Consider the following 15,532-nt stretch of genomic DNA (forward strand, 5'->3'; position numbering starts at 1 on the left):
AATGCCTTATATATAATATTTACCCTTTAAAACACACCTATCATATAGACACTATTACTATATGCATCATTTTACAGATGAGGAAAGAGGCATAAAGAATTTGATTCACATTCCCATGGTCACCCACCCAGTAAATGACAGAATATGATATGAACTGAGGCAAGGCCCCTTTATGTAAAGTAATATTCCCTTATTTTAGTGATTTATGGTTTTTCTTTTATAATTTCTATTGTTGATTAAATTATAAATTTCTGAAGGCAGTAATTATGTTTTATGGTCTTTTGTATTTTTACATCAACAAACACAAATTTTTAAAATTGAAAAGCACTAGGCAAAGCATAGGGTATTCCCTGGGGGTTCAGACAGCAAAGTATCTACCTGTAATCCAGGAGACCTGGGTTTCATCCCTGGGTTGTGAAGGTCCCATGGACGAGGGAATGGCTATCTACTCCAGTATTCTTGCCTGGAGAATCCCATGGGAAGAGGAGCTTGGCAAGCTACAGTCTAGTCCATGGGATAGAAAAGAGTTGGACAAGACTGAACAAATAACACTTTCACTTTTCAGGCAAAACATAACAGTTGTTAATAAGGCCTATATTAGAGTAGGTAGGATCCATTATAAGCCTTAAAGAAAAAAGCATCATGATTGAAATTATGTTTGTGAAAATTTGAAACTACTTCAACAATGCCTACAAACTTGGAAAAGAACTCAGAGAGAAAATTGGAAATTCCAATCATTCTACCTGGGAAAAATAGCCTGAAAATAGTTGGTTAAGGATATTGGGGTTTTAAAGTAATAGTCATTGGAAGGACTCATACTGAAGCTGAAACACCAATACTTTGGCCACCTAATGCAAAGAACTGACTCAAGAAAAGACCCTGATGCTAGGAAAAGAAAAAGGGACAACAGAAGATGAGATGGTTGGATGGCTTCACCGACTCCATGGACATGAGTTTGAGCAAGCTCTGGGAGTTGGTGAAGAACAGGGAAGCTGGTGTGCTGCAGTCCACGGGGTCGCAAAGAGATGGACATGACTGAGCGACTGAACTGAACTGAATGTATTTACTGTTTTTTCTTTGTTTGCTTGTGCTTTTGGTGTCGTATCTAAGAATCCATTTCCAAATCTAAGATCATGAAGATTTACGCTTGTGCTGTCTTTTAAGAACTCTGTAGCTGGTTTTTGGCCTAGTGGAGATGTGAATAGATGCAGAGGGGAATCCCAAACATGGAATTGATTGTTGCTCACTTAATAAATTTAGTTATATCTCAAAATGTCTACAGAATGCAGTTCTGACACCCATAGCCTTGTGGAAGGTCCGACCAAGGGCATTCTTCACCTCATTATTTCTCAGGCTGTAGATGATGGGGTTCAACATGGGAGTTACAACTGTGTAGCACAGTGATAGCACTTTTTTGCTCTCAGGAGAATTATTGGACTTAGGCCGAAAGTAGGTGAGGCTTAAAGATACATAGAAGAGGGAGACAACAAGGAGGTGGGATGAGCAGGTAGAGAAGGCTTTATGCTTCCCCTTAGCCGATGGAATCTTCAGGATGGCAGCAGCGATGTGAGTGTAGGAACACAGGATCAGCAAGCAGGGTATCATGACAACCAGAATGGTTCCAATGATGGCATAGATCTCAAACAGTGTTGTGTCCGCACAGACCAGCCTCAGTACAGGAGGGCTGTCACAGAAGAAGTGGTTCACCTTGTTGCTGCCACAGAATGGAAAGCTGAAGAGCCACGTGGTCTGCACAGTAGCCATGGGAATGCCTGGAAACCAGGAGGCAGCTGCCAATTTGGCACGTGTCCTTGGGTTCATGATGACTGGGTAGTGCAAGGGACTGCAGATGGCTACATAGCGGTCATAGGCCATGGTGGCCAGGAGGACGCATTCAGAAACCCCAAAGAAGAAGAAGAAATACATCTGAGTGGCACAGCCAAGAAAGGAGATGGTTGTATCCTGAGCAATCAGGGTCCCCAGCATCTTGGGCGCAATGACTAGGTTGAAGCCAATCTCTAAGAAGGACAAGTTCCTGAGGAAGAAGTACATGGGGCTGTGCAGCATGGGGTCAGCCAAGGTAACCAGAATGATGAGGCTGTTTCCCAGCAGAGTGACCAGGTAGATGAATAGAAATGTCAGGAAGAGTAATGACTGTATTTCAGTAGGTAAGGAAGAGAAACTCATGAGGATAAACTCACTTACTCTTGTCCAGTTTCCTTCAACCATTGATAAATGAATGAACCCCCAGGTGTGGTTATGGAGAGAGATTCTTGATTGGAAGAGTCAGATTCTAGATTTGTTGTTGGGATTCCTTTTAGTGTCAGGGAAAGAAGCACAATCAGGATCTCAGTTGTAAAAGTAAAGGTCTTGTGTTATCTGAGAATAAAGACACAAGGAGGAAAGACCAGAGCCTGGATTCCGAAGTGGTCAACGTCTCATCTTTTCCCAGTCTTACTCTTTATGATTCATTTCCCACCTTGTTATTGCATTTGTTAAAACAAATGTGGATCATATCCACACACACTCATTTTCTGATGCACACTTAATACCCTCATAGTATGGTTAAGTGAGAGGGGTCCTGAGGCAGTTGGGTGAAGTCAGATGGAGAAACAGTGGAAAATTTCTATTTATACCTATTATATCTCCCCCTTCTTCAAAGATTCATGGTGTTTGACTTCTCCACCTATTGTTAAAAATAATGCTAACTTTAAAAAAATATTAATTTGTTTATCCATTTATTTGGCTGTGCTGGGTCTTATTTTCAGCATGAGGGATGTAGTTCCCTGATCAGGGATCTAACTTGGCCACCTGCATTGGGAGGGCAGATTCTTAGCCACTGGACCACCAGGGAAGTCCCAGTAATTACTTTTTTTGTACATATTTAAGGACTGTAATCCTAAAACAACTTGAGAGGGTATATAAATAGAAAAATTCAACTGTTTTACCATGTTTTGTTTTGAGGTGACTCAAAGTAGTAGAAAAAGTGGCAAGGAGATGCAAAGAAAGGATGTAGCAGTTTTAATGCAAGTTTTCCCCCTTCTCAATGTACAAACAGTAGAGTACTTCATGTCATATAATGCTTATTCTTTCTTGTCTAATCAGATTATGAGGTGACCACCTTAGGATATTTTTCCTCAGTCCAGAAAAGTTATAATTGACAATTGATTGTCAGGACCCAGAATATCCACTGGCTTTCAAAATTAAAATCTGAGAGGAGTATTTTTTTCTTTTTTTTTTATTGGAGGCTAATTATTTTACAATATTATATTGGTTTGTTTTGCAATACATTGACAAGAATCCGCCCCAGGTGTACATGAGTTCCCCTTCCTGAACCCCTTCCCACCTCCCTCCTCCCCTTATCCTCCCTCTGGGTCATCCCCGCACACCAGCCCCGAACATCCTGTAACATGCATCGACCCTGAATTGGCATTTCGTTTCACATATGATAATATACATGTTTCAATACCATTCTCCCAAATAATCTCACCCTCACCCTCTCCCACAGAGTCCCAAAGAATGTTGTATACATCATATACCTAGGTAGACATTGAGTGTGTCCAAAGAGTTCCAACTACTTCTCTTTCTAGTCTGGACAAATGAAAAAAAGAAAAAGAAACAGAGTCTCACAAAAATTCTGCAAAAATTATGAGGAACATTAGAGGCAACGTGCAAAGAAAAACTGTTTTGGGTAAACAACCTGATTTATATGAATAAGAGATAGAGCCTTAAAGGATATGAAACAATTCAGTATATATTCTACTTCTTTTGAGGCACTGGTGAAATGATGTTTTATTGCTTCCTTTAACTTTAGAATCTAATGAAGGAGATATTGAAATAATCAATTATATTAAATCACAATGAAGGGCATGATACAGGAAATACATAGTAACTTGGGTGGGATGTATGAGAAATTGGAGTACCTAGTGCAGTCTATGAAGGCTTTTCTAGGCAATAGGGGTGAATATGAAGTTTGCTAAGAGACAGGAAAAACATCTAGGGTGCTGTATGAAATTATGAAGTTTAATAAAGAATAAATGACTAGGAAAAATATCAAAATAACTTGAACGTATTCCTCAGTATACAACAAAATAAATGGAAATATACTCATACCAGTATGTCCTTATCTTTTTGCTATTTTTCTTTTAAATCTGAGGATAGGAAAATTTTTCTTTAACCGTTCAGATAGAAAACTAATAAAAATGAAAAAGTAAAATCACAAAAGCTACAACAAAAAGACCTTTTCCGCTACACACAAAAACACAAAACTATCTTACACAAATCAAAAAGCTAAATCTAAATAGATTAAGTTTTAAATGTAAGGCCTGAAACTGTAAGAGTAGAATATTGACATCCAGGGAACTGAGGGAAGAAAAAAAGGGGAGTTTCTGTGTAAAGGGTATAGTTTCAGTTTTGTCAGATGAGTTACTTTTAAAATCTAACGTGCCTATAGTTAACAAATCGTATTGTATAACTAAAGTGTTTTAAAAAGAGCTCATGTTGAGTGTTCTCACCACAATAAAAAGAATTCTTAAAAACAAGACACTGGAAAAAGAAAAAATTCATGCAAAGGATATAATCATACATTTGAAATCAAAATGGCTATAAAACATGGGAAGATGTTCAAAGTTACTAAAAAGTAAGTACAAATTAAAAATAAGATTAAAAAATTGCAGTACTCAGTTATGTTAGAAGTTAAGGGAAATAAACATGATAGGTAAGAAATGACAAATAAATCTCCCAATATAAATCAAAGACACTCTGAACTAATAATATCTTATCTGCAACATTAGACTAAGTTTGGGTGAAATTGTGTTTACCTGAATGTTTTTCTCAACCTTATTTATGATAGTGTAGTTGCAAACAAATGAACCAAAAGAACAAAAACAGCAAGTTGGTTAAATAAATTTTATATCTCTGCTATGAATTTCTAAGCTGAAATTTAGAATTATGTTATAAAAGAATATTTAATAACATGGAGGCATATAAGTGAGTGGAGTATTTTACAAAATAATATGTTTAGTGTTGAAGATACTTATTTTAAAATATAAATTACATCCATAAATGTTTGCTCTGTGTTATATTCTCAATGGTGTCTGACTCTTTGTGACCCTTTGGACTATAACCTGCTAGGCTCCTCTGTCCATGTGCTTTTTCAGCAAGACTACTGGAATGGGTTATCATTTCCTTCTCTCGGGGATGTTTCTGACCAGGAATTGAACCCACATCTGCGTCTCCAGGATTGCAGGCAGATTCTTTAGAGCCATCAGGGAAGTCCATATCCATAAATAGAAAAACTCAATTGCACTCGCTTAAATGTTAGAGTTTTAACTTTTTTTCTTTTTGTTTCATGTATCTATATTATTTATCTTGATGTTGTGATCTTTGTATTTGAATAAACAGAAATATTATAATGAAATATTCATGCTACCCAAAACAACACTTAACATTTTAAAATACAATGATAAATTTGAAATTTTATCTGTAGTAACAGATAAAACAAATTACTATTATTAAACAAATTATTATTATTCAGCAAATAATAAAAGCTGTCTATTGGTCTGTGGAGGGGTCACAAGAGCATTAAGCAAAATCATTATCAATAAAAGCAAAAATAAATGGGGCCTAATAAACATTAAATCCCTTGTAAAACAAAAGAAACCACCAACAAAACAAAAAGACAACACAAAGAATGGAAGAAAATACCTGCAAATGTTATTAGGACCAACAAGGGGTTAACATCCAAAATACATAAACAGCTTGTACAATTCAATATCAAAAAAACAAACAACCCAACCAAAAACTGGGCAGAAGACCTGAAGAGATTTTTTTTCCCAAAAATGTACAGATGGCTAATGGGCATGTGAAAAGATGTTCAACATGGTTAATAATTGGGGGGATTCCCTGATAGTTCAGTTGGTAAAGAATCTGCCGGCAATGCAGGAGACCCCGGTTCAATTCCTAGATTGGGAAAATCTTCTAGAGAAAGGATAGGCTACTCGCTCCAGTATTTTGGGGCTAATAATCAGATAAATGCAAATTAAAACCATAGTGTGATATCACCTCACTCCTGTCAGAATAGCTATCATCAAAGAGTCTACAAACAACAATAATTTGTTGGCAAGAATGTGGAGAAAAGGGAACCCTTGAACCTTGTCGCTGGGAATGTAAATTGGTGCAGCCACTATGGAAAACAGGATGGAGTTTACTAAAAAGAGAACTATATGACCCAGCAATCACACTGCTGAGTATATGTCCTAAGAATATGAAAACATTGATTCAAAAGTATTTGTGTGCATATATATATATATGTATGTATACACACACACACATATATATAATGGATTATATTGCTCAGCCATAAAAAGAATGAAATTCTGCTATTTGAAACCATGTGCATGGACCTAGAAAACATAATGATTAGTGATATGTCAGAGAAAAACAAATATTTTATGATATCACTATATAAGGAATCTAAAAAATAAAACAAACTAGTGAATATAACAAAAAAGAAACAACCTCACAGATACAGAAAACAAACTGCTGCTGCTGCTAAGTCACGTCAGTCGTGTCCGACTCTGTGCGACCCCATAGATGGCAGACCACCAGGCTCCCCCGTTCCTGGGATTCTCCAGGCAAGAACACTGGAGTGGGTTGTAGTTTCCTTCTCCAATGCGTGAAAGTGAAAAGTGAAATTGAAGTCGCTCAGTCGCATCTGACTCATAGCGACCCCATGGACTGCAGCCTACCAGGTTCCTTCATCCATGGAATTTTCTAGGCAAGAGTACTGGAGTGGCTTGCCATTGCCTTCTCTTAGCTGCTTCTGCTGCTGCTGCTGCTAAGTCACTTCAGTCGTGTCCGACTCTGTGGGACCCCACAGACAGCAGCTGACCAGGCTCCGCCGTCCCTGGGATTCTCCAGGCAAGAACACTGGAGTGGGTTGCCATTTCCTTCTCCAATGTGTGAAAGTGAAAAGTGAAAGTGAAGTCGCTCAGTCATGTCTGAGGAGAGGGGGAAGAGGGAGGGGCAAACTAAGGGTATGAGAATAAGAGATACAAAATTACTATGTATGAAATAGGTAAGAAACAAGGATGTATTATACAGTACTGAGAGTTATAGCCATAAGCTTGTAATGACTTTGAATGGGATATAATCTATAAAAGTATCGATTATATATATGGAATTTAGAAAGACGGTAAGGATGACCCTATATGAAAGACAGCAAAAGAGACACAGATGTAAAGAACAGACTTCTGGACTATGTGGGAGAAGGCAAGGGTGGGATGATGTGGGAGAATGGCATTGAAACATGTGTATTACATATATAGAACAGAATGACCAGTGCAGGTTCCGTGCATGAAGCAGGGCACTCAAAGTTGGTGCTCTGGGACAACCCAGAGGGATGGGTAGGGAGGGAGGTGGGAGGGGGGTTTGGGATGGTGGGACACATGTACACCCATGGCTGATTCATGTCGATGTGTGGCAAAAACCACAACAAGATTGTAAAGTAATTCGCCTCCAACTAAAATAAATAAATAAATTTAAAAAAATAAAATAAAAATTAAAAAAAAAGTTACTATGTATAAAATAGGTAAGAAACAAGGATACATTATATAGCACTGAGAGTTATAGCCATTAGCTTGTAATGACTTTGAATGGAATATAATCAATAAAAGTACTAAATAAATCACTATGCTGTACATCTGAAACTAATAAAACCTTTTTTTTTTTTATTGGAGGCTAATTACTTTACAATATTACATTGCTTGGTTTTGCCATACATTGACATGAATCTGCCCCAGGTGTACATGTGTTCCCCTTCTTGAACCCCCCTCCCACCTCCTTCCTCCTCATATCCTCCCTCTGGGTCATCCCCGTGCACCAGCCCCGAGCATCCTGTATCATGCGTCGAACCTGGACTGGTGATTCGTTTCACATATGATAATATACATGTGAAACTAATAAAACCTTTTAAATCAACTATACTTCAATTAAAAATGATCTCTCTCCCTTAAAAACGTAGGGAATGATGATTCAATTCACCAAAAATATCAATAAGAAATGAACGTGTAAAATTACTCTATTTTTCCAGTACTAAAAATAAATGCAAATTAGACAAATCAATAAATAACACTAGAATTCAATTTTGCTCATCAAACTTGGAAAAGTAAAAATAATCTAATGCTCAGTGCTAATAAGGGAGGTGGTATAGTAGAAAATATCTTTGATTTTGGTGGAAGAAATAGTATAATTTTCTGAAAAGCAATTCAGAAAATTTAAAGGTAATCTCTTCAAGTGATCATACATTTTGTCTCAAGAACTCAGTGTTTCTAATTTAAACCAACAATCAGAGCCTTAGACAAAGATTTCATTTATAAACATTTTAGTGTTGTATCTCTATAGTGTCAGAACTGGAAACAATCACTAATGAATAACTGACTAGGTCAATTATGACCTAAGACTTCAGAAAATATCATGTAATCATCTAAGCCTTTTTTGAAGAAATGCTATTGAATAACATCCATGACATAATATTAAATTTAGAAAACAAGAATAAATGTGTACATGTAAGATTCCAACTTTGTAAATAAGAAAAAATAGGAAAAACAACTGAAAGAATATGTCAGTTTTAGCAAAAATCACCTTTAAGTGGTGGGGAAAGGAATGAGTTACTTCCTAATTTTATTTTCTGATTATTCAAGCACTCAACAGTGAGCTACATTTTGTTATATAACAGCAATAAAGCAATAATGATAAAAATGAAAATGACTGTATGTTGTTACTGTTTGCTGAATATATAATAGAATTATGCTAGCATTTTTACTTTTTTAATAGTCTTCTCTACAACAACTGTCTGATTTTGAGGCTATTATTATTCTTCCTACATTGCTAATGGATGAACTAAAGTTTGAAGAGGTTAAGTAATTTCCTAGTTAAAGAATTTGGTAAATTGTTTGCACAGCAGGACAATGCAGGTCCTGCAATGAGAACCATAATGAAAAAAAAAAGTAAAAGCAACACGGGTTTTCAACAAGGCCTACATTTTGAACACAGAATACATTTTAGGTCTCACCTTTTGTCTTTCATCATCAGCTTTTTTGCACTTATGGATGAATTACTTCCCTTCATGATTCTATACAGAGGTTGGTGATTTTTTTTTTTTCCTATAAAAGGACACACATAAAATATTTTAGGCTTTCTGGACCATATGATCTCTGTTGCAACTACACAACATCTAAACTAATGCACACATGCAAAATACTGAATCTATATTATAATGTGCTGTGCTTAGTCACTCAGTTGTGTCTGACTCTTTGTGACCATAGGGCCTGTAGCCTGCTAGGCTCCTCTGTCCATGGGATTCACCAGGCAAGAATACTGGAGTGGGTTGCCATGCCTTTCTCCAGAGGATCTTCCCGACCCAGGGATCAAATCCCTACCACTAGCGCCACCTGGGAAGCCCTATAAATGACAGATACACAAATATATACAAAACCTAAACAAATGAGCATATCTGAATACCAATTTTATTTATCAAGATTTGAATTTCATATAATTTTCAGATGCCATGAACTATTATTCTTCTTTTGATTTTTTTAATCATTAAAAAAATTTAAAAGCCATTTTTAGCCCGTGGGCCATATAAAACAGGAGGCTAGCTGGAAGTTTGCGAGTCCTGATCTGTATCTTTTCACACAACTTCACTTGTCGGCACACCTGCCTCCTTTATCCTGCTGACCTCTTCCTTCTCTTTTTTAAAACTCAGGTATGTTTTCCCTGTGCTACTTCCAGATGGGGTTATTCCTGGCTTTAAAAATAATTATCTTTAATTTTCTATTTTAATTATCTATTGAATCAGAATTTCCTAGTTTAATTTGCAAACTCTTTCAGACAAGGAACTGCTTACTACTTAGAACAAGCCCAATGCAAATCCATATTGAGCTATTTATGATAAATGACTACAAGAATTTCAGAAAGTTCATCATTCCTTGAGTTTTCATTAGATTTCATGTACACGCACATTCTTCTACTGAAAGCGACTTTCACTAGAAGTTTCATTTCATGACAAAACACAGTGAGTGGTTCTGGTGGAGAAGGACCGGGAAGGAGGAGGGAGTAGAGATGAAGTGGACTATTGGTTTTCCCATAGAATTTCTGGATACTGCTGGGCAGAAGAGATGGCAGACTGTCTTGATGGAAGGCACTGCAGAACCTTCTGGTCCATGGTTAATGCATAGACTCCTTGCCAGACCCTCTAGAACTTCCATAGGAACATTCTTCATTCTTATTTTATTTTTTATTGGCGTATAGCTGCTTTACAATGTTGTGTTAGTTTCTGCTTTGCAGCAAAGTGAATCAGTCACATACATCCCCTCTTCTTTGTATTTCCTTCCCATTTAGGTCACCTCAGAGCGTTGAGTTCCCTGTGCTATACAGTTAGTTCTTATTAGCTATGTGTTTTATACATAGTCATGTATATATGCTCATCCCAATCTCCCAATCCATCCGATTCCCCTTCCCCCTTGGTATCCATATGCTTGTTCTTTACATCTGGGTCTCTATTTTTGCTTTGCAGATAAGTTCATCTATACCATATTCTAGATTCCACACATATATGCGTTAATATACAATATTTGCTTTTCTCTTTCTTGCTTACTTCACTCTGTATGACAGTCTCTAGGCCTTCTGTTAATCATTGACTGACTGTCCCAGGAGGAGGAAGTCACTTTTCTGGACTTTCTGCAGTCATAGAATTGTGCTAAAGAATAGTGCACTCTGCCTCATGAATGTTCCACTGAGGCAAGTCTTCCTTTAGTTAATTAAAGGACTTCTCTGGTGGCACAGAGGGTAAAGCGTCTGCCTGAAATGCAGGAGACCTGGGTTCGATCTCTGGGTCAGGAAGATCCCCTGGAGAAGGAAATGGCAACCCACTCCAGTACTCTTGCCTGGAAAATCCCATGGACAGAGAAGCCTGGTAGAGTACAGTCCATAGGATCGAAAAGAGTTGGACACGACTGAGCGACTTCACTTTCACCAGAGTTGGAGTGTCCTGTCCTGTCAAAGCTTCAGAGACTGTAATTTTTCCAGAAAGATTAGGAGTCACAGTTGGACAATAACTTGGGTAATCTGAATCTTCTTGTGGTCTCAGATCTTACTTTCTGACAAAAAATGGGAAATCAAGGCTCAGAGAGGCAAAAAACAGATGTGATTTTTCCAGTGTGGACACAGGAATAGAATTCCAGCATTCCACCAAACCTTGTCTAGTTGAGCAGCTGGACCTTGAGATGGGCCTGGGTTGATTTGGCCCTTGATGAGATCCTTACCTGTGCCCAGTATGGAGATCTGCCTTGTTCAGCTCTACCTGATACCTATGCTTCATGCAGGACCCTGAATGTTTGACAAACTCTGGCTCTGCTGTCAGAAGAACCAGAAAAAGTACCAGGGAGGTCCTACTCCCTTTCCTGGATGAGCCATTAACGACTAGACCTGAAGCCAGATCACTGCAACCTTCTCTGTGTCAGGTGTGAGTGAGCAGACTAGATAGGTTGGCCCTACTCCCATTCCTGACTTAGGAGATCTGTTCCCAGATGTGCCTGTTTTGTTCTCAGAGCCAGATGAATGGCTGGCACCTGCATTTTCCCTCAGGTGTTTCTGGTATCAGCTTAGCTCCTCTTCCTGCCCTTCCTCAAGAGTACCTGACCTTTCTTGACTTCACTGTCCTTTGGGACCCTAAGGAATGTCAGATGTCAATAGGATGAAGTTCAAGAAAGGAAAACCATTCTCTAGGAGTGTGATATTATATAGAGAAAAGCATAAACGTTTTGGATTCTAAGTGACCTAAATTTAATCCCAGCACTAGAAATCTCTGATTTGTGATGCCCAGCAATGTTATTTGGAGAAGGCAATGGCAAGCCACTCCAGTATTCTTGCTTGGAAAATCCCATGGATGGAGGAGCCTGGTAGGCTGCAGTCCATGGGGTCGCTACAAGTCAGACATGACTGAGCGACTTCACTTTCACTTTTCACTTTCACACATTGGAGAAGGAAATGGCAACCCACTCCAGTGTTCTTGCCTGGAGAATCCCAGGGACGGGGGAGCCTGGTGGGCTGCCGTCTATGGGGTCACACAGAGTCGGACACAACTGAAGTGACTTAGCAGCAGCAGCAGCAATGTTATTAAACTCTCTGAGTTTCCATTTCCATATTGCTGAGACAAAGATAACATGCTTATTTTACAGGGTTGATATGACAGGATGGGATATATTAAAAAGGATTTTAATGTATTCTATTACAGCATGTGCCTGTGTGTGCGTGCTAATCACTAAGTCACATTTGACTCTTTGCGACTCCACGGACTGTAGCCCACCAGGTTCCTATGTCCATGGAATTTTCCAGGCAAGAATACTGGAGTGGGTTTACATTTGCTCCTCCAGAGATCTGCCCAACCCAGGGATCAAACCTGGGTCTCCTGCATTCTAGGTGGATTCTTTACTACTGAGCCACCTGGGAAGCCCTATTATAACATATGTATTACTATATCATGAATATCATGTTATAATAACCTTCCAACCTTCTCAATAGCCAGTACTTGTTCATAGTTACTACATGCCAGGCGTTGTTCTAGACCCTTAGAAAGAGAAATGAACAAAGAAAGTCCCTGTGCTCCTAAAGCTTACATTTGAATGGAGAGATCCAGGCATTGAACAAATAAACAATTAAGCACTTAAGGTTAAGTAGTTGCTATACACAAATTCAGGATGAAAGAAATAGAAAACTGCTGAAAGAAGGGACTTCTCTATCTTAGGATCTTTTTGTCTTTTTGCTAATAGTAGGCTAGTCATTGTAGCTGCTGGTGCTGCTGCTAAGTCACCTCAGTCGTGTCCGACTCTGTGTGACCCCGTAGACAGAAGCCCACTAGGCTCCCCGTCCCTGGGATTCTCCAGGCAAGGACACTGGAGTGGGTTGCCATTTCCTTCTCATTGTTAAGACAGTGTTATAAGCAGACGATATAAGCCCTTGTCCAAAGGCTGATCAAGTTAATTGAGGCTACTGGTTTTGAAAAGTTTAGAGAGCAGTACAGGATAGAGCTGGTGATACAGGCTTTAAGAATCATACACCACAATGAGGTACCATTTCACACCAGTCAGAATGGCTGCTATCCAAAAGTCTACATGCAATAAATGCTGGAGAGGGTGTGAAGGAAAGGGAACCCTCTTACACTGTTGGTGGGAATGCAAACTAGTACAGCCACTATGGAGAACAGTGTGGAGATTCCTTAAAAAACTGGAAATAGAACTGCCATATGACCCAGTAATCGCACTCCTGGGCATACACACGGAGGAAACCAGAATTGAAAGAGACACGTGTACTCCAATGTTCATTGCAGCACTGTTTATAATAGCCAGGACATGGAAGCAACCTAGATGTCCATCTGCAGGTGAATGGATAAGAAAGCTTTGGTACATATACACAATGGAGTATTACTCAGCAATTAAAAAGAATACATTTGAATCGGTTCTAATGAGGTGGATGAAACTGGAGCCTATTATACAGAGTGAAGTAAGCCAGAAAGAAAAACAACAGTATACTAACGCATATATATGGAATTTAGAAAGATGGTAATGATAACCCTGTATACGAGACAGCAAAAGAGACACAGGTGTATAGAACAGTCTTTGGGACTCTGTGGGAGAGGGTGAGGGTGGGATGATTTGGGAGAATGGTATTGAAACATGTATATTATCATATGTGAAACGAATCACCAGTCCAGGTTTGATGCATGATACAGGATGCTCGGGGCTGCGCAGGGATGACCCAGAGGGAGGATGAGGGGAGGAGGGAGGTGGGAGGGGGGTTCAAGAAGGGGAACACATGTACACCCGGGGCAGATTCATGTCAATGTATGGCAAAACCAACCAATATAATATTGTAAAGTAATTAGCCTCCAATTAAAACAAAAAGAATCATACAGTTTTAGGTCACAGGAAAGGTTAAATTATTTCTTATTATAGTACAATTATTAACAGTTAATTAATGTACAAGCTATTTTAACTCCATCAATAGGTTATGGATTAAAAGTTATAGATTTCCCATTTTAATACTATTTTTCTGTGAATATATTATGTTAATGTGGAATAAACTCCAAGATAAAATTTTATTTGAAATAAAGCCATTTCAAATAAAGGACATGATATAAACATTACAAAAATTATAAAATTTAATTATATATATTTCATAGAACTAACATTATGCATATATACATAAATAGTAAATTGCTAGAAAGATACACAAGGAATTAATTATAATTGTTTCTTTGGTGCAGAAAAGTGGGAAAGCACAGAGGTGAACCTGGAGAAGGAAATCTTTTGATTATATATTATTTTGTACTTAATTTTATCATGTACATTTATTAAAATTTTAATAAAAAATACTTGAAATAATACTCTAGTTTTATCTTATCCCTCCACTATTAATTCCAAGTCTTATGATCTAGAGAAAGATGCTAAAATTACTCAATATACCAATACCTGTTGTGAAAAGGAAATAAGTTTAAGTATGGAAAATTTGATAAACCTAGGTGAATATCATGTTAGGCAAGTTTCATCAAGATACTACCTGATCTGAGACTTGAAAGTTTCCATTAGGTGAGGAAGGAGCATTCCAGTCGACTATATGATGAGCCAACATTGTTATCACTCCACCATACTATTTCTGCAATCATTGATGTAGAATCTTTATACTAATTCTTTTGCTTTGAGTATTTTTCCTTTTTATTTTTACTTGGTTAACTCCTGCACAATTTTTGTAAATCACTCTAAATATTACTTCCTCAGTGAAGTCTTCTCTGAATCATGCTTATAAATTAGGACTCCCTCTTTTTATTCTTTCTCCAGAGCAATATACCTTTTCCTATATAGCAATGATATCAGTTTGTAATTATAATTATTTGTGCAGTTCTTTCTTTGATACTTTTCCTCTCCACTGGACTGTAATGTCCCTGAGGCAAGGACTCTGTTTTGCTCATCCTTGTAAATTCAGTACTTATTAGTGAGTGTAAAGCAGGAATGGGAAGTGCTCAGAAGCAATGAGAACACTGAGGAGACTCAATTAATTCAGAAACGAGGGCCTGGCTAGTGTCATATGATAGTGTATAATGGCATTGGCAATGAAAATGTGAATTGAGTCAAGGTTTGAGCAAGAAGACTTTTGCCAAGAAAGAATGAGCAGGATGAAGAGACTGGTTGAACTCTTCTATGACAGCCTTTTTTGAAGTGCAGAATGACAACACTGCACTCCGCATGGCACTTTCTTATTCTGTAGCTGTTTGTGTGTTTGTCTGTCTCACAACCAGGAGCTCTGAGAGGGCAGCACCTGGTTTACTGTTACACCAAGATTCAGTCTGTGAATATCCACTGATTAAATGAAAGAAAATGTCAGCAAATGATGAGGTCATAAAAAGGGATAATTAAAAAGTTTTTTAAGATTTGGAAATTCTCTGGGAGGATGGTGCTAGACATATGCTTTGACACCC

General features: G+C 38.0%; 1 protein-coding gene across 1 annotated transcript; it reads right to left on the reverse strand.

Moving 5' to 3' along the window:
- Positions 1 to 1,260: 1,260 nt before the first annotated feature.
- On the reverse strand, positions 1,261 to 2,229 carry LOC129553579 (olfactory receptor 10A2-like). Its single transcript, XM_055422394.2, has one exon. It carries the CDS (start codon positions 2,227 to 2,229, stop codon positions 1,261 to 1,263), a length of 969 nt encoding a protein of 322 aa, XP_055278369.2.
- Between the last annotated feature and the right edge of the window lie 13,303 nt (positions 2,230 to 15,532).

This window comes from Moschus berezovskii, chromosome 14 (genome assembly GCF_049115385.1).
Source record: "Moschus berezovskii isolate FMDL1 chromosome 14, NW_MosBer_1.0, whole genome shotgun sequence".
NCBI lineage: Eukaryota > Metazoa > Chordata > Mammalia > Artiodactyla > Moschidae > Moschus > Moschus berezovskii.

Coding starts and splice junctions, on each gene's coding strand:
- LOC129553579 (XM_055422394.2), bottom strand. CDS start 2,229: ATGGTTGAAGGAAACTGGACAAGAGTAAGTGAGTTTATCCTCATGAGT.